Genomic DNA, 22,805 nt, shown 5'->3' with positions numbered 1-22,805 from the left:
ATATCATATTCCAAGTGAGTTGTAATGATACTCTCGGTCTCTTCTTTTGAATTCCAACATCAAATAAAAATGGTAAAAACAAAAATGTAAAGTCAAAATTGCATTAAGGGTATTGAAAGATAAAATTATTGTAATTTTACACTAATTGAAAGCTCTAGTTCTGGATAGGGATATGCCGACACCAAGAGAGTTGTGTCTATTAATAATTTACTTTCACTTATGCAATGTGGGGAGTTGAAACCTTTCCCTCTTGAAAAGAAGTGAAATTGAATAGCTAACTACCTTGTCACTCGTGTGAAGAATAATGCAGTATTATTATTCTTCATTATTTGAGACCATGAAGAAATTAGCTAGAGAATATCTACTTTGATCTTTTCCTGAACTTTCTAAAAAATTGTTGAAACAAACACTGACATTACAAATGAGCTCCTTTTTGCAGGCAGCAGAGATTGAAGACGATCATTGGTTGACAGTCGGATTTTGTCCCTTTGGATTGAAAAAATAATAAATTCATTTTTACCCTCGGCAATTTTGATCAAGTAATTAATAAATTGATGTGAAATAAATATAATGGAATAAATAATAATTGGAGAAAAAAACTTAGCAGATAAAAAAAAAAAATAGAAGACTGAAAAGGCCAATGAGGTTGAAGTCAATAATCTAAATTGCTTGCATTCAAATACTTTCTTGGAGCTGAATCAAATGTATGAACGGAGGTTGAAGAAAATACGGGAGAGGAATTACCACACCTTCGCAAAATAAAAGAAAGAGGAATTAATAAAGTTTGAGCGATTATGGTCTGGTTTTGTTGCAGATCATTTTGTTACTGAGCCATTATTGTGTCCAGATCAATGCGGGGATGTTCGGATTGATACCATTTCGGAATCGGAGCAGGGCGCTACTTTGATGAGAATTTTGAAGTAGTCTGCGATGACTCTTCCGGCTCTCCAACAACTATTCTTTAATGAGGTGGAAGATTTAGGATGCGTTTGGGATTGAAGTACTGTAACTTTTAAGTTACAGTTGCTGTGGAAAAAAACTGTAATTATGAAATAAAAAGTTAATAATATGTAATAAATATAAATTTTAAATAATAATTTTGACAAAATTATTAAAGATATAATATATTCTTCCATTATACATGTGAAAAATCGTATCAACATAACTTTTAAGCTGCATCAGCTAGTGTTTACCAAACACTTTACTACTGTAACTTTTAAACTACAGCTCTCCAACCTCAATCTCAAACGCACCATTAACTTAAGTAATGGTTTTACAATCGTGGATAATTTCTATCTATTAACAACATACAAAAGACATTATAACGACCACAAGAATAGTTTAAAGTTTGAATTTTTATTGTAACCGTATGATTCGAAGGACAAAATATGTATCGGGTTGATGATTAAGGAAAATTGTGGCTGTCCATTTGAAAAAACAAGCAAATTACATACTGGCGGATATGGGCTAAGGTGACAACGGGCGTCCGTGAAGATTAGATTGATGGTGTCCTTCGACTGTTAGCTTGCCATCAGTAAGAAACTCGGTGGTGAAAAGAAATTGATAATGGGGAGGGATGGATTCAAAAGGGATTTTTTTTTTTGGTTCATTCTTTATCATGAAAGTATTAATTATTATGAGATATGAGATGATATTATAAAGAAGATTATTGGTCATATCCTTAAAAAGTTTATTGATGATGAGTGATGAAAGATGAGCTATCATGATTCCTCAAGAGAGGAAATCATTTTTTTTTCAGGTACTAATTTAAGGGTACTTTTATCTTTTTATTGATATTATTGTGTTGTGATGATTAATGTGTTGTGGTAAATAGAAACTACTTTAATACTTACAAAAAGTAGTAAATAAAAAAAAAAGAAGAAGAAGGTGATAAATTAAATTTTGATAGTGTAAGTAAACAGAAAGTATCATAATACTTTTATTGAATTATAAATAAAATAGAGTACAAGGCGTTCAATGAAATTTTACAGTAACTAAGTCACAAAAAGACAAAGCTGTTGTAAGGCACAACTGTGGCAACATGGCCGGACTTATTCGAGGTATGAAAGAAACCAAAAAAATCGAGAGAGCTTTCTTTTTCTGTGCTAGAATTATTAGCTCAGAACGCTCAAAGCGGTCCGATTACGCAACTTTTTGCTTCCTGGAAGTTGAAAAATCATCTGCGCACTATTGAAAGCAAATTAAGCATGCTATAAACGACAAAAGGAACAAGTTTGGTCATAGTTTAAATAAATTTTTTAAGTTCTTATATCTTTGAGATTTCGCACTCGAATGGACAACCAAATAAAGGTGCCACAAAAAATTGAGTGTTTATAAAATCATTTCAGTATTTTCTGGCAAGTATGAAAGAAGAAATTCAACATTTTCCACATTATATTCGCAGTATTTCAATATTCATGATTTTTTTTTAAATATTCATGATAATTAAATATTAAATTTCCTATATCTAATTCGAATATATGCCAAAAAAAGAAAAAAAGAAAAGAAAGAATCAGAGTCATAAAGAAAGTCAAATATTATTACCCCAACCCCACCCAGAAGTCATGCCAAAAAATGATGAGAAAAAAATACGATTCTACAGATTACTTGAAAAGTTCCTTTTTTTTTTAATTGGAATATATGAAAATAGCCCAATGGCTCACAAACGATGGGAGTGTCACGGCCCGCCTTTGTTCACTTATGGGGTCCATTAATCGCCGTGCATCCCATGGTGCTTCGGTGTGCAACTACACATGGACCACCATGCAACGTGCACAATTCTTGTTCAGCCACGAAAACAGATGTTCAAATTGACTGCATTTGACTTTTGTTATTTCTCAAATAAGTGACATTAGCAGAGTCTCTTTCGACCTTTATTGAATAATGTGACAAAATAAATATAATGGAATAAATAATAATTGGAGAAAAAACTAAACAAATAAAAAGAGGAAGACTAAATATATCAATGGAGGGTGAAGAAAATATGGGAGAAGAGTTAACACGCCTTACATACGCAAAATAAAAGAAAGAGGAACTAATAAAGTTTGAGTGATTATATATGGCTGTTCATAACGGTCTGGTTTTGTTGCAGATCATTTTGTTACCCTGGACGGTCGAATCAGCATCAGAGCCATTATCGTGTCCAGATCGATGCGGGAATGTCCTGATTGAATACCCTTTCGGAATCGGAGCAGGTTGCTACTTTGATGAGAGCTTTGAAGTAGTCTGTGATAACTCTTCCGGCTCTCCAAAAGCCATTCTTCAAAAAATCGGCCAGGAAATTTCCTCATATACATCTTACAGCGGCAGCCCGAATATCGCAGTCAATATTTCTGTAACTTCCTTGAGTAGCATTAATAATGCTAAAGGCATTAACCTGACAGGCACCCCATTTTCCTTTTCACAAAGGATTAATAAGTTCCTGGCCATCGGTTGTGACAACTATGCCAATAACCAGCAGAATGATTCAATTTCAAGTAATTCAATTCTCACTGATGCTGGCGGTGAGTGCATATCTATTTGTACAAGCAATCCTTCCGAGAATAGTGATTGCTGTGATATGGTATGTAACATTCCTCAGAATAGTAGTACCAAAGTTCTCGATGCGAATACATCGTACGTTTATTCTCAAAGTATTCCACAGGGATGCACCTCTCTTTCTCTGGTTGACCCAGATTGGATTTTCTCAAACTACCTGAAAACTCCCAGTGGCTTGAAGGATAAAAAAAAGATTCCTGCTGTGTTGGAGTGGGGAAAATATAAAGGCGTTTGTTATGAAGATTATAATTCACATACTAAAGTGTGTAACAAGGATGATCGTTGTCTAATACAATTAAGCTCAGGTCATTTCTGTCGTTGTGATTACAGCAGAAATAGCGTCTATCAAGACTACTTTTGTGAAGGTACAGACTTAAACCTTTTTGGGACATGAGTGCATAAAGAATTTCTTGGCGCATTTTGATTTGATCTTCTATTTTCTTTGGCTTTGTGTAGGTGACTTGATCTGTAATACCACAAGCGGACACAATTGCTCCAAATGTCCTGATGGTTATAATTATTACCGGCCTGCTTATTATCGCCCTCTCCAAGAACGGCGATGCTCCCCCAAGAGAAGTAGGGATTCTTTTTTCAGCAAAAAAACTCGGGTCAAATATGTTGTTATAGGTATATATTTCTACCCCTTTTATTTTCAAAATTCCCCAACTTAATTGACTAAAAATAATTAAAATAGAACATTAACCTGACAGAATCAGCACCCGAATTCGTTTTCTAATATGAGTTAGGAATGTGAGCTTTTATAAATAATTCTTACATATTGCTAACCAAACCATAAGAGGATGGATTCCATCTTTTGCCAATTTCTTATAGAAAACCGACGGAAAATGATAGTATCAAAATGAAAATTATATTAGAAATTACACATTCTTATAATTTTCTATTATTTGTATAAAAGAGATATAAAGTCTAGTATAGTGGAGTAATGATACAATTTCAAATATTTTTATACAAAAAAAAAAGAATTGTACAAACTAAAGTCTTAAATTATCATTAGTTAAATTAAAAATACAATAGGACCTCATGATATGTTTTTATGTTTAAATTTTTAATTAACCAATAATATCCCGTCACATAAGTTTTTATAATGTTATATTATTTATACAAGTGTTTGTAGCTCTATAATTATTCTATAAGACTTTTTTCTCTCCTCGAATTTGTTCATATTTTATCTATGCTGGTGAAATACAACAACATAATAAACACACTGCTAGTTAAATATTTATCTGTTAAAAATGTGATTTACATTTCAATAATGTTTTTTTTTTCCTAATCACTGTTTGAACATCAAGGATGAACTGAGGTAGTGTCTGGACTGGAAGGAATGTAGCCAAATAAATTTGAAGAAGGACCACTTTCCCTAGATTATATTTGGAAACATTTCTTCTTTTATCATTTACCGCTTTGTCATTTCAATACTAAGATTGTCTTTGAGTGGTGTAGGTTGCACCAGTGGTGGGCTTGGAATGTTTCTACTCATTGGAGCATGGTGGCTGTTCAAGTTTGTCAAAAGAAGAAGGGAAATCAAGCTCAAGCAAAAATTCTTCAAGAGGAATGGGGGCTTATTACTGCAACAAGAGTTGGCTTCCACTGAAGGTACTATTGAGAAAACAAAATTGTTCACTTCAAAAGAATTGGAAAGGGCGACTGATAACTTCAACTTGAATCGAATCCTTGGCCAAGGAGGCCAAGGTACTGTCTACAAAGGAATGTTACCAGATGGAAAAATCGTAGCCGTTAAAAAGTCCAAAGTAATTGATGAGCGTAAGGTGGAGGAATTTATCAATGAGATGGTTATTTTATCTCAAATTAACCACAGAAATGTTGTTAAGCTGCTAGGTTGTTGCTTGGAGACAGAAGTTCCTCTATTAGTGTATGAGTTTATTCCCAACGGAACTCTCTTTCAATACATACATGATCAAAATGAGGATTTTCCAATCACTTGGGAAATGCGATTGCGAATTGCCATCGAAGTTTCAGGTGCTCTATCCTATTTGCATTCGGCTGCTTCTATACCTATATATCATCGAGATATCAAGTCTACAAACATACTTTTGGATGATAAATATCGTGCCAAAGTTTCAGATTTTGGGGCTTCAAGGTCTATGGCAGTTGATCAAACACATATGACTACTCAAGTACATGGCACCTTTGGGTACCTAGATCCTGAGTATTTTCGATCGAGTCAATTTACTGATAAAAGTGATGTTTATAGCTTTGGAGTAGTTCTTGTTGAGCTCTTGACTGGAGAAAAACCGATTCGTTTTACCACATTGGAAGAAGATAAAAGTTTAGCAGCATATTTTCTATGTGCAATGAAAGAGGAAAGATTATTTGAAATCCTTGATGCTCGGGTCATGAAAGAGGGTGGCGGGGATGAGATAATAATATTTGCTAAAGTTGCAAAGAGATGCTTGAACCTTAATGGGAAAAAGAGGCCTACAATGAGAGAAGTGGCAAGTGAATTAGCAGGAATTAAAGCATGGAATGGAGCTTCAAATGTAATAGAAGAAGACCTTGAAGAGATTGATTGTGCTCTCGGTGACATATATATAGTTGCAAATTCTGAAACTGATGGATCCATCAACGGGTCCTTTTTGGATGATGTTACTATTTCAATGGATGCTAATCCTTTAATTAAAAGCAATTGGTGAAGGGATTCGATACTATGCACTTGATATTTTAAGTTTTATGTTTGAAATTTTAAAACTTGTTGTGAGAACTTTCAGATTTTGTGTTTGTGACTGTGATTTTACGTTCATATATACAGTCAAACTCAATGTAGGAGGTCTCTTAGTGTGTTTATAAGTTTTCAATCTTCATGTATTAAATTAGTGGATGTATGTTGGTCATTCCCAATGGTTATGAAATAAACTGAAGTATAGTTTCCATATGTTTTTTGAATTATGTATTTAATAAATAAAATTGCGAGACTTCCGGAATATATTCTAGTTATTGTATACTTCAATATTTTTTTTTTCTTCAAAAACCATATGCTCATAAATAGTTAAAAAGAAATATCTCTACATAATAGTATTAACCTCGTCTAAGATGCCACTTGGGCTTGTAGCCCAGTGGTGAACCATTGCCCTCAAAGTTAAGCATGACTATGAGGGTAATGGTTCGAGTCCCCACGGACTCAACTCTCTCAATTAAATATAATTGTGTGGAGACTACTTACAACGTCTTTCTCTCTTGCGAAATGCGAGTGGAGTAGAGACATCCCTCCTCTGTAAGGGGTATTTGGCTGGGCATGTGCTTCATAGACTAAAAATGTAATAATGTAAGTCTCATGTATGTATATCTGATTGTAAATATCAGTGTAATAACCTGCTGTCATAACAGTTGTATATATCTCTGTGTAATACAGTAACCTGATGCTTAATCAGTTCAAAAAAAAAAAACCTCGTCTAAGATCCCAAATAATTTCTACTATAGATAAACGTATTTAAACAAATTTTCCAAGTAATTTTGATCTTCTTTTATAAATTGAATGTGTCAACATCATATTCAGGATTGTTGTGAATGTCTTGAATCTTTTAGGATAAAACCAACCTGTTGGTCTGTAAAAATTTTTGCATTTGTTCGTAAGATTGTCTAGTAGGGATCGATGCATAACATTTCATTTGAGAACATTTATGTTTTTACTGTGTTTGGTTGTGAATAAATTGAAATTGATTAACATACATTAGTAACTGAAACTGATATGTTGGGGAAAAGACGAAATAATTTATTCTATTATAAAAGCTCTGATTTGGGAAACTCAAGTTAAATTCAAATTTGATTGTAACTTTAACAAGTTTATTTGAACCATTTTGTATTTTTGTCCCTAACCCATTACTTGAAAGTGGTAAAACTGTTAAAGTGACTGACAATTTTGGTAAAAGATTCCATGAGGACGTTACTTGTTTTGACCTCACGGTCGTAGTTTAGTTGTGCCTTGAATCATAAATCTTGAAAACTCATATTCAAGTTATGAAATTCACATAATATCACCAAATGTGAAAAATTAGATAAATGAAAAGCGCCTGTTTAGGAACCAAAAATCTTACTCAAGTGGCCAAAATGCACTGTCTTAAACCGCCCAGCATCAAGCCTCTTATTGATCAACCCCCGCTTGAAAATTAATGAAATCAGACGATGGAAAATTGAGCTCTATCTCATCAACTTTGCACCAAAATAAAAATAATACGCGAGAACTTGAATGAATGCTCCCGAACTTGGTGATGGCGCCAGAAGCCCACTACTTATATGGCCCCGCAGTTAGGATTTTATTTTAGTAGAACTAAACATTACAAGCCCAATGGGCAATTTTCAGAAACCTCCCCTGAGGTTTGATATAATTTCACTTAGATGGCGAGTTTGATTATATTCTCACTTACCTCCCATGCCGTTAATATACATACGGTTTGACCGTTAGTTGACGAGGGCAAATATGTAAAAGAAAAGCTGAAATTATAAAAAAAATCAAATAACAATAAAAAAATAGTTTAAAATCTATTGGACAATTATATTAACCGATTAGACACAATATCCATTGTGTAAAAGAGTGCATTTCTCTTTCTCTTCTCTTTCCTCAGCACAAAAAAGCAATGGATGACATTCTCTCACAATTTTCACTCCACTCACCTACTCTCATTTGCTGGAATAAAAAGAAATACACATCAAGAGCATACATAACCCATGAAGAAGAAAGACATAGGTGGTCGGAAAAGGCCAACGACTGGTGACGATCAACAGTGGCCGGAAGATGCCACTGTTATTGGAGTTTGTAAGAGGTTAGTTACTTTATGAAAGTCTAAAAATTTTAAATACCTTTGATTTTCTTATTTTTGGAGTTTTATAAGTGGTTGTTGGTTGTTTTTTATTTGTCTTGTTCATGGGTTGGTGGTGGAAAAATTGATTAAAAGGAGAATGAGTTTAGCCATATGTGGCCATGAGTTGAAAAAATTTAATTATTAGTTATTTTATGTTTGTGATTTACACCATACATAGCGTAATAAGGCTATAAAGCAAAAAAATTGTTATTGTTATGCAAATGGGTGTGTAAAATAGAAGTAGTCTTAGCTGTAATTTTTATTTTTCCCGCCAAAGTTTGCTTAAGTTGATATGTTTATGAATTTACAGTGTTTGTGTACGCCCGTCGCAGAAACCCAGTTTCTATGTTTTTGGGTGACAAGTTTGTCTCCCGTGCGACAAGTCCTTATCCCACTAATACAGACTGAGTTTTTGGGTGACATTGTTGTCGCACGTACGATGAACTAATATCGCCCGTATTGAGTTTCTGTGTTTTTAGGCGACAAATTTGTCGCACGGGGGGCAAGTCTTGTCACACAAAAACACTATTTTTGTCTGTTGTGTGGCGATATGCTATTGTCACACATACATTCTGTGTTTTTGGGCGACAGTTTTATGTCTCCCGTGAGACAGTTTTTTGTCGCACGAACGCAATTTCTTTTTTTTAGGCGACAAATAGGATTTTTGGGCAACAAGTGAAACAATGTTTTTGTATTTTGTGCGGTGACATGATCTTGTCTCACATACAGACATTATGTATTTTTGGGTGACAAGTTTTGTCCCTCGTGCGACATTTTTTGTCGCACATACTCAGTTTTTGCTTGTTATGTGACATGCATGTGACATGAAAAATATTAAAATGTATTATTATTATCATTTTTTCTTTAATATTGTAATTGTTGTTGTTGTTATTTAGCAATGTCATTATTATTATTATTATTATTATTCATAATTATTACTTTACTTTCACTTATTAACGTGTGTTTATTCACATATGATATAGACGAAAGACCAGTTGAAATGGACTGCTTTGACTTAGCGGATGAGAATGAGTTTGCTCTTCCTGATTTGAATGATGAGGTTCGCATCGAGCAAGTGATGGCAATAGAAGATTTTGTTGAGATGATGGCAACAAATGACGATAATGATGTCTTTGCAGATGAATGTTCATAAAATAATATTAAAAATGATTTACCTCATGCTGATAGCGAAGGAGAGGTTAATGAAGTTGTGAGATGTCGTATCATCTTTTTGTACTCCGTCATAGGCACAAGATTGAGTTTTTGTATATTTTGTATAAATGTGATACTAACATAGTGACAATGCCATGTATAAAGTATAACTCAGCTATCTATCATGGCACACTGTTACTGTAGTTATTATTTTTGTTCTTTTTGTGTATATGGGCGACTGGTAGATGTATAGGCTGATGAAATTCAGTCAAATTATGATTGTGACCAACTGTAAGCTGTAAAAATGCACGTGATTGTTATTTAAGTGATGGTGACATTCTTGTTAGTGTTATTTTTCAATTCAATTAACTGATATTAATGTTTTTTAGGTCTCGGCATAAATTAAAATGTTTGTTATTTGTTTTGTCGGTTGGGTGACAAATAACTTGATGGAGATTAGTATAGTCTGTTGCTGAGAGAAGTAAATTATGTTTTTGTAGTTTTTTATTTCACCTCCAGGCAAACATCCTGTAATTTAGGGAGACAACATTTATCTCCCGTGCGACATGTGCTTGTCTCCCCAAATTACAGAATGCTTGGCTCGAAATTATAAAAACAAGTATTCTGTAATTTGGGGAGACATGATATTGTCTCTCGTGCAACAGTGCTTGTCTCCCCAAATTACAAAATACTTGTCTCGAAATTACAGTGAGTATTCTCAAATTTGGAAAGACAAGCATCGAGCCAAGCATTCTGAAATTTGGGGAGACAAGCTGTTGTCTCTCGTGCGACAGTGTTTGTCTCCCCAAATTACAGAATGCTTGTCTCGAAAAGTTGGAGCGACGACTGTTCATCTCCCGAGAGATAAATGTTGTCTCCCCAAATTATAAGATGTTTGCCTAGAGGTAAAATTAAAAACAACAAAAACATAATTTACTTCTCTTAGCAACCGACTATATCAGTCTCCACCAGCAAGGGATTCAATTTTGCTACAAAAACCAAACCACCAATATTTGATACAAGCTACTATCAACTTATAACACAACACAGATTCTCACTAGCCAACATCTCAATAAAATTACAAAAAGAAGGCAACTCTTGATTCTCACCAAGCAACAATCAACTCATTAACACAAGGTATTAAAACAGACATAATAACAATCTTAAATATATGAATGGAAGTTCGGTCGACACAAGATTCAATAATTAATATAAAAGATTAATATATCATTTATAACATAATATCACCGTTAAATATGTCAATGGCAATCTTCCTCCTAAAATATTGTCCATGCCAACTGTCAAAATTAAATTGTAGCTTGAACATTAAGTACACCGTAAACATTAACATAAACACCCCACAATCGCCGCTTACGGGCTGTTGTTGAGGCACATCATCAACGCTCATCAGTTTCCATGGTTCCGCACTATGTAAGTTTGGCCGGATGTCGTAAAACCCAACATCTTCCAACCATTGGGGAAAGATAACTTGAAGTGGCTTCAAAAGCTGACAATACGTTTTGTCCTCGCGAAACTCCTTCATTAAGTCATAGATAGACATCTGCTTGCGCCGGAAGTCTACCCGGGGTACAACCCAATGGTTGTCTTCCAAGTTAATTGGAATTAAAACCTGTAGATGGCCATAAGAATTCCTATCCAATGTTAAGATATCATAAAATCTTGAAATTATTATTATCAGAACTATATTGAACCATGTAGAAACACACACCATATCACCGACAACGAACCAAAGCGCGCGCAATGGCCGCTTGTTGTGTGCGCGATGAGTGCGCTCGTCACGCGCCCGAGAAGCACACGTCCCGCACGCAACGACTGCTTCTCGCACGGGCGATGGGTGCTGAAACGCGAACGAGATGAGCGCTCATCGCGCACGCGTTTCAATGCCCGTCGCGCGAGCGCGAAAGTTTCTCCACTCATCGCGCGCGCAATTTTGCAGAATTCGTAAATGCGTTTTAAGCCGTTTCTCACAGATTTGTTGTGCTACATGATGAGTTTACAAAATTTGTCTCCCCATCAATATGCCATTCTACTTAATCTACTTAAAATGAGACAAACAAACCGTAATAGGCATTTTGTCGAACACCTCATGTGCCATTTTTTACCTATCAATTTAATAAAACTGTTTTTGATATTCACACAACAATCAATCCTAATACTCATCTATAATCAATCTTACACTCATCTAGCTATCAATATCATTTCATTTCATTTCGGTATAAATAAATATGGTTAAAAAAGAAAAAGAAAAATGATTTATATAAAAGGAAGAAGGAGATGGGTTGAATCCAACTTTTTAGTCTAAATATGGAGTACTTACAGTAGTAATTAATTAAAAGAGCAGCTGGGCTTGAGAAAATGCTTGTTCCTTTCCTGTAAAATTAAAAAAAAACATATAAATTAATTGATTAATGGAGAATGGGGGGAAGCAAGTATTGTGTAATGTGTGTAGAATATATAGATGGAGGAGAGTCATAGTATCAAGAACTGCAACTTATACTGGAAAATTCGGCCAAAATGGGGAGAGCAAACCGTTTTTGCTTTTTTATGTCATAATATTTATTTATTTATATATAAAATACAAAAATAATATTTTATTACTTTATATTATAAATTAAAAACAACAATATATGTGTGTATTTTACTTAATTGCTCTTGTCTCTACATTTTTTTAAAAAAATAATGGAATGAGGAAAAAAACCTTTCCAGAGAGAAAAAGGTGATGAGGAAAAAAGAGAGAGATTCATTCGTACTAGAGATAGACCTTCTCACCAAAAAAAAAAAAAAAGCACATGAACATGGTGATTTTTTTATTTTTTATTTTGTTAAAATGAGAAACAAAAAGAGTTTGCAATATAAGCATAGCCAAGATTACCGGTAACTTGGCAGAAATATTGCGGCCAAAATTGGCGGAGGTAGAGTCACGTGCTACCGGAGATCAATTTGCTGTCAAAAGCTCGTCCACCCACCGTCGATTGTTGCCGGAAAAGTCAAGACCTAGGTTGAATTTGGAGAGAAGTATGGTACCCTATTTTTGTCCATAAACACACTCATTGGTAAAAGCACCCGTATGAAGTTGTTGGTGCCAAATCTTAGGCTTGGTTTAAGTGGTTTGGATATTTTAGTAATTTTACAAGTCAACTAACGGTCAAACCGTATGTATACTAACGGCAGGGGAGATAAGTGAGAATACAATCAAACTCGCCATCTAAATGAAATTATATCAAACCTCAGGGGAGATTTCTGAAAATTGCCCCAAGCCCAATTAGCCTAAACTAAATTAAGGATTTCTTTAACCCAAGATCGTAAACTGAACAATGCCTGCACTTTCTCTTCGCAAAGCTCGAGAAGCCCAACTCCAAGAGGATCTATTTTTAACCACACCGATTTTTATTTAGTCCATTTTTATAGATGGCATGGATAAAAGCAACGCAAGGCCCAAAATCAAGCTTCAATAATTTGGGTTTCGATGTGGAGAATGACGAAGTAGAAAATGATAAAAAAACAAAACTTCTGAATAGATAACATGTTAATGATAAAAAGTTACCCACAGTCCCACACTATGCTCTACATCTTCTTTTCTTTTTTTCTTTTTTTTTTAAGAATCTTTTTCCGTTAAACAGTCGTTTGTTTAGACGGCCAAAACGCGTTTCATCTTGGTACGTTCCATTAACGGTCAAGTAAACGTAGGACCTTTGAGGCACGTACATAATTTCATGATGATGTATTTGCCATGAAAGCTACGGAAGCCAGTTAGGTTGAAGTTCGAGGAAAGTTGCCGACTTGTTCATTGGGTAGTCATCAAAGCCAACGTGTTTCATCTTATCGACAGATGTTTATGGAGCAACAAAGTTAATTTCCACTTTCCAGTGTGAAATCTTTCCATTTGACAAAAGTGAATAAAATGCACGATTTCATCAACTTTAAATGAATAAAGTTAATTTCAACTTTATTTGATCTTTACGAGAGAAAAGATGAAAAGGAGTAAAAAAGATACAACTTTAAATGAATTAAAACACTCTTTTGCATCGACTTCCCACTTAGAAATGAATTTGGAAACGTGAGAGTTCATGAAATGGAATCTTCGATTTAGTAACAAAACCGCTTTTACCTTACCCACTAATTACATTGTATTTTTATAAATATCTTATTTTTATTTATTTTTTTAATGTAGGATTGTTTGTTTTCTCTGAAGTATGGATATGACTTATTCTAACTTGTAATTGAAGTATGAATTTTAAATTGACCATTTAAGTTTAAATTCTTCAATATGCCGAATAAAATTTATTTATTTTCTATTTATATTCAAATCCATTTTTTGTATTATTGTAAATATTTATCTATTTTTAATCGTTCTTTCTAGAAATTTATCTTTAAATAATTTGATATCACACCTTCTCGAAACGTCAAATAAATTTACTTGGATTTTATGAAACTATTCAATAGCTTATAATTCTAAAACTAAATAATTAATGCAATACTTTAAAGGAAAATTAAACTAATAAAAATTTGCATATATTCGAATTTTTCTATATATAAATATCCAAGGCTTCTCAAGTGTGGACGTCTGCAGGGTTTTAAAATTCAGAAAGACATAAGAGACAAGAAAATGAGGACTTCAACGTACTGTGTTTTGTCTTTTAGTGCATTCAAATATGCATTCTTTTGTCTTTTAGTTTCGTTTGCATCATTTTAAAATGAGGATGTTTGTGTGTATATGCAGAGTCTTTTTCTCCCGCGGGCACCTCCATTTTTTTTTTCATACAGACAACCTGTTAAATTATATGGTTTAATAGAGTGAGTGTAGATACATTTTTAAACTACATAATTTTATACTGCATTAAAAACTAACTTTATTAAACTGTATGGTTGACAGCGTGTTACATATAAATACACGATTTTAAAGTGTGAAAACGTTTGGGAAAGCTTTAGAATTGTGCGGTTTTAAAGCTTTGTTTATAATTCTATTAAACCCTACAATTTTAAAGATTTTCCGGACCATTTCTGCATTTTAAGATCCCGAATCAGAAAAATTACTATATATATATATATATAATCATTTTTAGTTGCAGTCTCTCTCATTTTTTTCATGCGGACACGTCGCTAAATTACACGATTTAATAGAGTCAACATAGGCACACTATTAAACCTCATGATAAAATATGAGGGTGTCTGCACTGGAGAATGACGGTGAGTGTATATCTATATATATATATATATATATATATATATATATAATTATTCTCATATACGAGCGCCATATTTGTTTAATGTGAATACACTTTTAAACCATATTTTTTAACGAGGAGGGATGTTAGGAGTATTCCCGAAAGCTCCAGCAAGTTCCAACAACCTCCAGGTTGTTCATGAATGCAGCTGATGTCACCGGAATCTTAGCTGAAGCTCTACAAGCTTGGAAGTTAGTAATTAGTCACGTATGCGTACAAGCAAGCATGGTATCAAGTCGTTATAAATTGTACAGCTGTCGAATTCTTATTAGTTTGATGTAAGCTGAATTAGTTACATGAATGTAGTATAAATATCATCCTCTGTACATATTATTCACCGTTCAATAAAATTTTCTCTCATTTGCTCAATATTTTTCTCTGCTTTTCTCATCAACCAAACACACTACTGTAAGCCTTTTCAGTGTAGGAGGTCTTTAAGTGTGCTTGTTAGGTTTCAATCTTCATGTCAATGACTGTAATGTTAATTCGTGGATGTATGTTGACCATTCCCAATGGTTATGAAATAAATTGAAGTATTTTTTTTCCATATGTTTTTGAATTACGTATTTAAGAAATAGAATTGTGAGACTTCTGGAATATATTCTAGTTATTGTGTCCGTTCATTATTTTTTCTGCAGAAACCACCTAGTCATATATGCCAAAAAATATTTATAGATAATAGTATTAATCTGGTTTAGAATACTGAACTTTAACATAATCAAGGATCCTAAATTAGATAATTTCTACTATATATAAATGTATTTAAACAAATTTTCCAAGTAACTGTGATCATCCTTTATAAATTAAGTGTGTAAACATTATAGTCAGGATTGTTTGTGAATGTCCTGAATAACCAGCATATTGCTCTGTAAAATTTTTGCATAACATTTCGTTTGAGAACAGATATGTTTTTACTGTGTTTTGTTATGAATAAAGAACTTGATTAACATATACCAATAATTAAATCTGACATGTTGGGGGAAACACGAAATAATTGATTCCATTATGAAAGCTCTGATTTGGGAAACTTTAGTTAAATTCAAATTTAGTTGTAACTTTAACAAGTTTGTTTCAACTATTTTGTCCTTAACCCATTGCTTTGAAAATAGTAAAAGTGACCGAAATTTTGGTAAAAGATTCCATGACGACATCGCTTGTTTTGACCCCACTATGTCAAGCTTTTAAGCTATCCATTGATTGGGTCTTGAGCATCATGTGTGAATAGCCCGTCGATGTTACAGCGGTCGTAGTTTAATTGTGCCTTCAATCATAAATCTTAAAAGCTCATATTCAAATAATTTATTAATAATGAAATTCGCATAATAAAGAAACTTTAAACGAAATTCCAGAATGTGAAAAAGAAAAATTAAATAAATGAAAAGCGCCTGTCTAGGACCCAAAGTTGGCCTAAATTATTCACTTTATAATTTTTTTTCCTTTTTATTTGACTTTTATTGGACAAAGACTATCATATTACCTCTCATATTATTATTATTATTATGTTTTGAATAATGTTAATGCTATGTTACATGTATATAACTTACAACCCTCTCATATAAATAGTGAATGAGCTCATACCACTCACTATTCATGTAAAAGAATTGTAAGTTACATACATGTAAGTTAAGGAATACTTCAAATAAATATTGTCATATTCTTATTCAATTTCAAGTTACACTGACAAAATTCCTATTTCTCGAACGAAGAAACATAGTTAATTTCCACTTTCCAGTGCGAAATCTTTCGATCCGACAAAAGTGAAAAAAATGCACGGTTTCGCCAACATTAAATGAATGTAACAATTTTTAATTATTTGCTGTTTGCTAGAAAAGATGAAAGAGAGTCAAAAAGACAACAATTTAAAGTACGCTTTTGCATTGTCTTCCGAATGAGAAATGAATTCGGAAACGTGAGATTTCATTGTAACAAGACCGATATTACCGGGCCCACTGATTACATTGTATTTTAATTATTTTAAAGAAATGTTAACATTTCTTTAGCATAATCTGTTGAGGACTATTTTTGAAGATGGTAAAAGAGACTGGATGATTTGGTAAAACATTCCATGACGCCACATGTAATTGACCCATGTCAGGCTGTTACTTCAACGATTGGGTCTCGATCATGGGTCGGAATAACGTCACCGGTAGCGATGAAAGGAGGCACCTTGCACCTAAGAAGTTCCTAAGTCCCAAAAATCTTGTTTTTTTGTCAGATTTGTCTAAATCACAATTATTATGACGTATAATCATGCAAAATAATGTAAAAATAAGTTATTAATTAGATTTTTTTTTTTAAGATTGCACTGTCTTAAACCAGTCAACATTAAGTCTCTCAGTGATCAACTTCGCTTGAAAATTAATCAAATCAGACGATGGCAAATTGACCATGATCTCACAAACCCACAACTTATATCAGTAGAGCTAGTTACTTAGACTAAACATAACAAGCCCACTTGGCCTAAGTTTAGGATCTCTTTAACCCCAGATTATAGACTAAACAATGAATACATTTTCTCAAACAGCAATAAACCAAATCCAAGAGGATCTATTTTTTAACCACATTGATTTTTCAGTCCATGGTAAATGGCAAGACTATGAGCAAGGCAAGGCCGAAATCAAGCTTCCGTAATTTGGGTTTCGAAGTAGAAAATGATAAAAGAACAAAACTTCCAAAGAGATAACATGTTATTATAAAAAGTTCTCTCTATATTACTATGCTCTACATTTTTTTCTATTATTAATAAAATCTCTAAAAATACTATTTTTTAGATATTCAATTTCTTCATTGTGAAATATATATATATATATATATATATATATATATATAATTGTGTAACATGCAGTCTTTAGTATTAAACTTGAAATTTCATCTGCATAGAAATTTCCAGAAACATTGCGGAGAATCTCTTCACAAATTTGTTTGAAATCAGAGGAACTAGGATCTATAAGCAACAGCCTAGCATGTAGCAACTTAACGACATAATCATTTTTTAGTTAGTTAGACTAATTATCACACTAAGCTGATGAAATCTTTGATTTGTTTATTATATCTACCAAAGAGATTTTGACTAGTCTAGTGATGAAAAGAAGCTGAAGTCTCCTCGAGGTTTTGTCAAACTTGTGAAATTGTCTTACGGAAGAGAAATGATACTATGGCAACGTAATTATTACCGGTCCCCTTTTTTTTAATTAAATTTACATTGAACCTCTCGCTTACTCTTCCGAATTAATTATGAAAGTCGGGCCATGTACATACGCAAGGACTTTTTTCAGCTAATCCTCTAACTTCTTCAGCTATTCCTCTAACTTATATATTATGATTCTGTCAATACCAAATATCATATTCCAAGTCTGTAACAATGCTCTCGGTCTCTTCTTTTGAATTCTAACATTAAGTAAAAGTGGTAAAAAAAAAAATGTAAAGTCAAAATTGCACTAAGGATATTGAAAGATAAAAGTTGTAATTTTATGCGAATTGAAGGCTGTAGTTCTGGATAGGGCTATGCCGACACCAAGAGAGTTGTGTCTATTTATAATTTACTTTCATTTATGCAATGTGGGGAGTTGGAATCTTCCCCTCATGAAAAAAAAATGAAATTGAATAGCTAACTACCTTGTCACTCGCGTGATGGATAATGTATTATTATTATTCTTCATTACTTGAGATTTTTAGGAAATTAGCAAGAGAACATCTAATTTGATTGTTGAACCAAACAATGAACTCTCTTGAACATTTATGCAAAGGTTACCTGAACTTTCTAAAAAATTGTTGAACCAAACAATGACAATACAAATGAGCATTCTGCAGGTAGCAGAGATTGAAGACGATCATTGATTGACAGTCGTTTTTGTCCCTTTGGATTAAATAAATAAATAAATTAGCTTTTATCCTCGGCAATTTTGATCAAGTAATTAATAGATTGATGTGAAATAAATATAATGGAATAAATAATAATTGGAGAAAAAATTTAACAGATAAAAAAAATAAATATTATGGGGTCCTTTAATCGCATCCCATGACGCTCAATTAAATGACTTTAACAATGTCTCTTCTATCTTTATTGAACAATGTGACAAAATAAATATAATTGAAATAATAATTGGATAAAAGACTTAACAAATAAAAAGAGGAAGACTAAAAGGGCCAATGAGGTTGAAGTCAATCGAAATTGCTTATACTTTCTTGGTGCTGAAATAAATATATAAATGGAGGTTGGAGAAAATACGGGAGAAGAGTTAACATTCCTTAGATTCGCAAAATAAAAGAAAGAGGAATTTATAAAGTTTGAGTGGTAATACTAATATGGCTGTTGATAATGGTTTGGTTTTGTTGCAGATCATTATGTTACTCTGCACGGTCGAAGCAGCAGCGGAGGCATTAGCGTGTCCAGATCGATGCGGGGATGTCGAGATCCAATACCCTTTCGGAATCGGAGCAGGGTGCTACTTTGATGAGAGTTTTGAAGTAGTCTGTGATGACTCTTCCGGCACTCCAAAAGCTATTCTTCAAAGAATCGGCCAAGAAATTTCCTCATATATATCTTACGGCAGCAGATTTCCCTATATCTTGGTCAATATTTCTGCAATTTCCTTGAATACTAGTAATAATGCTAAAGGCATTAACCTGGAAGGCACTCCATTTTCCTTTTCACAAAGGAAAAATAAGTTCCTGGCCATAGGTTGGGACAACTATGCCAATAACCAGCAGAATGATTCAATTTCAAGTAATTCAACTATCACTGATGCTGGCGGTGGGTGCATATCTATTTGTACATGCAATCCTTCTGGAGATAGTGGCTGCTGTGATGTGTTATGTAACATTCCTCAAAATAGTAGTACTAAAGTTCTCGATGCGAATACAGCGTACGTTTATTCTCAAAGTATTCCACAGGGATGCACCTCTTTTTCTCTGGTTTACCCATATTGGACTTTCTTCAACTATCTGGAAACTCCCAGTGGTTTGAAGGATGAAAAAAAGATTCCTGCCCTGTTGGAGTGGGGAAAATATAAAGGCGACTGTTATGAAGGTTATAATTCACAAACTAAAGTGTGTAACAAGGACGATCGTTGTTTAATACAATTAAGCTCAGGTCATTTCTGTCGTTGTGATTACAGCAGAAGTAGCGGCTACCAAGACGACTTATGTGAAGGTACAGACTTAAACCCTTTTGGACATGAGTGCAGACAGAATTTCTTGGCGCAGTTGAATTTGATCTTCCATTTTCTTTGGCTTTGTGTAGGTTACTTGATCTGCAATACCACAAGCGGACACAATTGCTCCAAATGTCCTGATGGTTATTATTATGACCCGGTTTTCGATGAGTCTGTCCAAGAACCGGGATGCTCCCCAACGAGAACTAGGGATTCATTTCTCCGCAAAAAAACTCGGGTCAAATATGTTGTTATAGGTATATATTTCTACCCCTGTTATTTAAGAAAATTTCCCAACTTGACTAAAAATAATTAAAATAGAACATTAATCTGGCAGAATCAGCACCCGAATTCGTTTTATAATATGACTTATGCACGTGAACTTTTATAAATATTTCTTGTATATTGCTAACCAAACAATAAGACGGTGGATTCAATCTTTTGCCACTTTCTTATAGAAAACCGACTAAAAATGATAGTATCAAAATGAAAATTATACTAGAAATTACACACTGTTAGGATTTTTTATTATTTATATAAAAGAGATATAAAGTCTAGTACGGTAGAGTCATGATACAATCACAAATATTTTTATACACAAAAAATACTGAAGGATCTCATGATTAATTTTTATGTTTTATATTTTTAATCAACCAATCATATCTTGTCACCTCAGTTTGTACAATGTTACATTATTTATAAAGTGTTTGTGGCTCTATAATTATTCTATGAGATATTTTTCTCCCTTAGAACTTGTTCACATTTTATCCACGGTGTTAAAATACAACAACAGAATAAATACACTGCTAGAAGATAAATGCGACATTTTCCCAAACAATTGTTTATCTACGAGTTTTGCAAATTAAAACTAGTTAAATATTTATCTACAAAAAATGTGATTTACATTTCAACAATGTTTTTTTCCTAATCACTGTTTGAACATCAAGGATGAAATGGGGTAGTGTGTGGATTTAAACGTAGCGAAATAAATTTGAAGAGGGACCACTTTCCCCAGATTATATTTGGAAACATTTCTTCTTTTATCATTTTCTGCTTTGTCATTTCGATACTAAGATTGTCTATGAGTGGTGCAGGTTGCACTAGTGGTGGGCTTGGAATGTTTCTACTCATTGGAGCATGGTGGCTGCTCAAGTTTGTCAAAAGAAGAAGGGAAATCAAGCTCAAGCAAAAATTCTTCAAGAGGAATGGGGGCTTATTACTGAAACAAGAGTTGGCTTCCACCGAAGGTACTGTTGAGAAAACAAAATTGTTCACTTCGAAGGAATTGGAAAAAGCCACCGATTACTTCAACTTGAATCGGATTCTTGGTCAAGGAGGTCAAGGTACTGTCTACAAAGGAATGTTAGCAGATGGAAAAATTGTGGCTGTTAAAAAGTCCAAAGTAATTGATGAGAGTAAGGTGGAGGAATTTATCAATGAGGTGGTTATTTTATCTCAAATTAACCACAGAAATGTCGTTAAGCTGCTAGGTTGTTGCTTGGAGACAGAAGTTCCTTTATTAGTGTATGAGTTCATTCCCAACGGAACTCTCTTTCAATACATACACGATCAAAACGAGGATTTTCCAATCACTTGGGAAATGCGATTGCGAATTGCCATCGAAATTTCAGGTGCTCTATCCTATCTGCATTCGGCTGCTTCTATACCTATTTATCATCGAGACATCAAGTCTACAAATATACTTTTGGATGATAAATATCGTGCCAAAGTTTCAGATTTTGGGGCTTCAAGGTCTATGGCAGTTGATCAAACACATATGACTACTCAAGTCCACGGCACCTTTGGATACCTAGATCCTGAGTATTTTCGATCGAGTCAATTTACTGATAAAAGTGACGTTTATAGCTTTGGAGTAGTTCTTGCTGAGCTCCTGACTGGGGAAAAACCAATTCGTTTTACCACCTTGGAAGAAAACAAAAGTTTAGCAGCATATTTTCTATGTGCAATGAAAGAGGAAAGATTATTTGAAATCCTTGATGCTCAAGTCATGAAAGAGGGTGGCAAGGATGAGATAATAACAGTTGCTAAACTTACAAAGAGATGCTTGAACCTTAATGGGAAAAAGAGGCCTACAATGAGAGAAGTGGCAAGTGAATTAGCAGGAATTAAGGCAGGGAATGGAGCTTCAAATGTAATGGAAGAAGGTCTTGAAGGGATTGATTGTGCTCTTGGTGACATACATATAGCTGCAAATTCTGAAACTGATGGATCCATTGACGAATCCTTTTTGGATTGTGTTACTGTTTCAGTGGATGTTGATCCGCTAATTTCAAACAATTGGTGAAGGGATTTGGTACTATGCACCTAATATTTCAAGTTTTATGTTTGAAATTTTAAATCTTGTATTGAGAACTTTCAGATTTTGTGTTTGTGACTGTGATTTTATGTGCATATATGTTAGTGAACTCAGTGTAGGAGGTCTATAAGTGTGTTTATAAGTTTCCAATTTCCATGTCAATGACTGTAACATTAATTTAGTGGATGTATGTTGGTCATGCCCGATGGTTATGAAATAAATTGAAGTATATTTTCCATATGTTTCTTGAATTATGCATTTAATAAATAAAATTGTGAGAATTCCAGAATATATTCTAGTTATTGTATCCTTCAAAAAAAAATTTCTTCGGAAGCCATATGCTCATAAATAGTTAAAAAGAAAAATCTCTACATTATAGTATTTACCTGGTCTAAGATCCCGGATAATTTCTACTGTATATAAACATATTTAAACAAGTTTTCCAAGTAATTTTGATCTTCTTTTATAAATTGAGTGTGTCAACATCGTTAGATAAATGAAAAGCACCTGTCTAGGAACAAAAAATCTTACTGAAGTGGCAAGAATGCACGGTCTTAAACCGGCC

At 33.6% G+C, this 22,805-nt stretch overlaps 2 protein-coding genes across 2 annotated transcripts; both read left to right on the top strand.

Moving 5' to 3' along the window:
• Positions 1-2,969: 2,969 nt before the first annotated feature.
• LOC102628820 (wall-associated receptor kinase-like 10) lies at positions 2,970-6,448 on the top strand. The gene is made up of 3 exons (XM_052431228.1): positions 2,970-3,902; positions 3,994-4,164; positions 4,999-6,448. The coding sequence occupies exons 1-3, from the start codon at positions 3,059-3,061 to the stop codon at positions 6,207-6,209; spliced, it is 2,226 nt and encodes a 741-aa protein (XP_052287188.1). The 5' UTR covers positions 2,970-3,058; the 3' UTR covers positions 6,210-6,448.
• A 12,575-nt stretch (positions 6,449-19,023) lies between these two features.
• Positions 19,024-22,519, top strand: LOC127898736 (wall-associated receptor kinase-like 10). The gene is made up of 3 exons (XM_052431227.1): positions 19,024-19,922; positions 20,013-20,180; positions 21,018-22,519. The coding sequence occupies exons 1-3, from the start codon at positions 19,076-19,078 to the stop codon at positions 22,226-22,228; spliced, it is 2,226 nt and encodes a 741-aa protein (XP_052287187.1). The 5' UTR covers positions 19,024-19,075; the 3' UTR covers positions 22,229-22,519.
• Positions 22,520-22,805: the final 286 nt, after the last annotated feature.

The sequence above is a fragment of the Citrus sinensis genome, chromosome 7 (genome assembly GCF_022201045.2).
Source record: "Citrus sinensis cultivar Valencia sweet orange chromosome 7, DVS_A1.0, whole genome shotgun sequence".
Classification (NCBI taxonomy): Eukaryota; Viridiplantae; Streptophyta; class Magnoliopsida; order Sapindales; family Rutaceae; genus Citrus; species Citrus sinensis.
This window is presented reverse-complemented; position numbering and strand designations above follow the sequence as displayed.

Coding starts and splice junctions, on each gene's coding strand:
- LOC102628820 (XM_052431228.1), top strand. CDS start 3,059: ATGGCTGTTCATAACGGTCTGGTTTTGTTGCAGATCATTTTGTTACCC. Junction 3,903..3,993: donor TCAAGACTACTTTTGTGAAG/GTACAGACTTAA, acceptor GGCTTTGTGTAG/GTGACTTGATCTGTAATACC. Junction 4,165..4,998: donor GGTCAAATATGTTGTTATAG/GTATATATTTCT, acceptor TGAGTGGTGTAG/GTTGCACCAGTGGTGGGCTT.
- LOC127898736 (XM_052431227.1), top strand. CDS start 19,076: ATGGCTGTTGATAATGGTTTGGTTTTGTTGCAGATCATTATGTTACTC. Junction 19,923..20,012: donor CCAAGACGACTTATGTGAAG/GTACAGACTTAA, acceptor GGCTTTGTGTAG/GTTACTTGATCTGCAATACC. Junction 20,181..21,017: donor GGTCAAATATGTTGTTATAG/GTATATATTTCT, acceptor TGAGTGGTGCAG/GTTGCACTAGTGGTGGGCTT.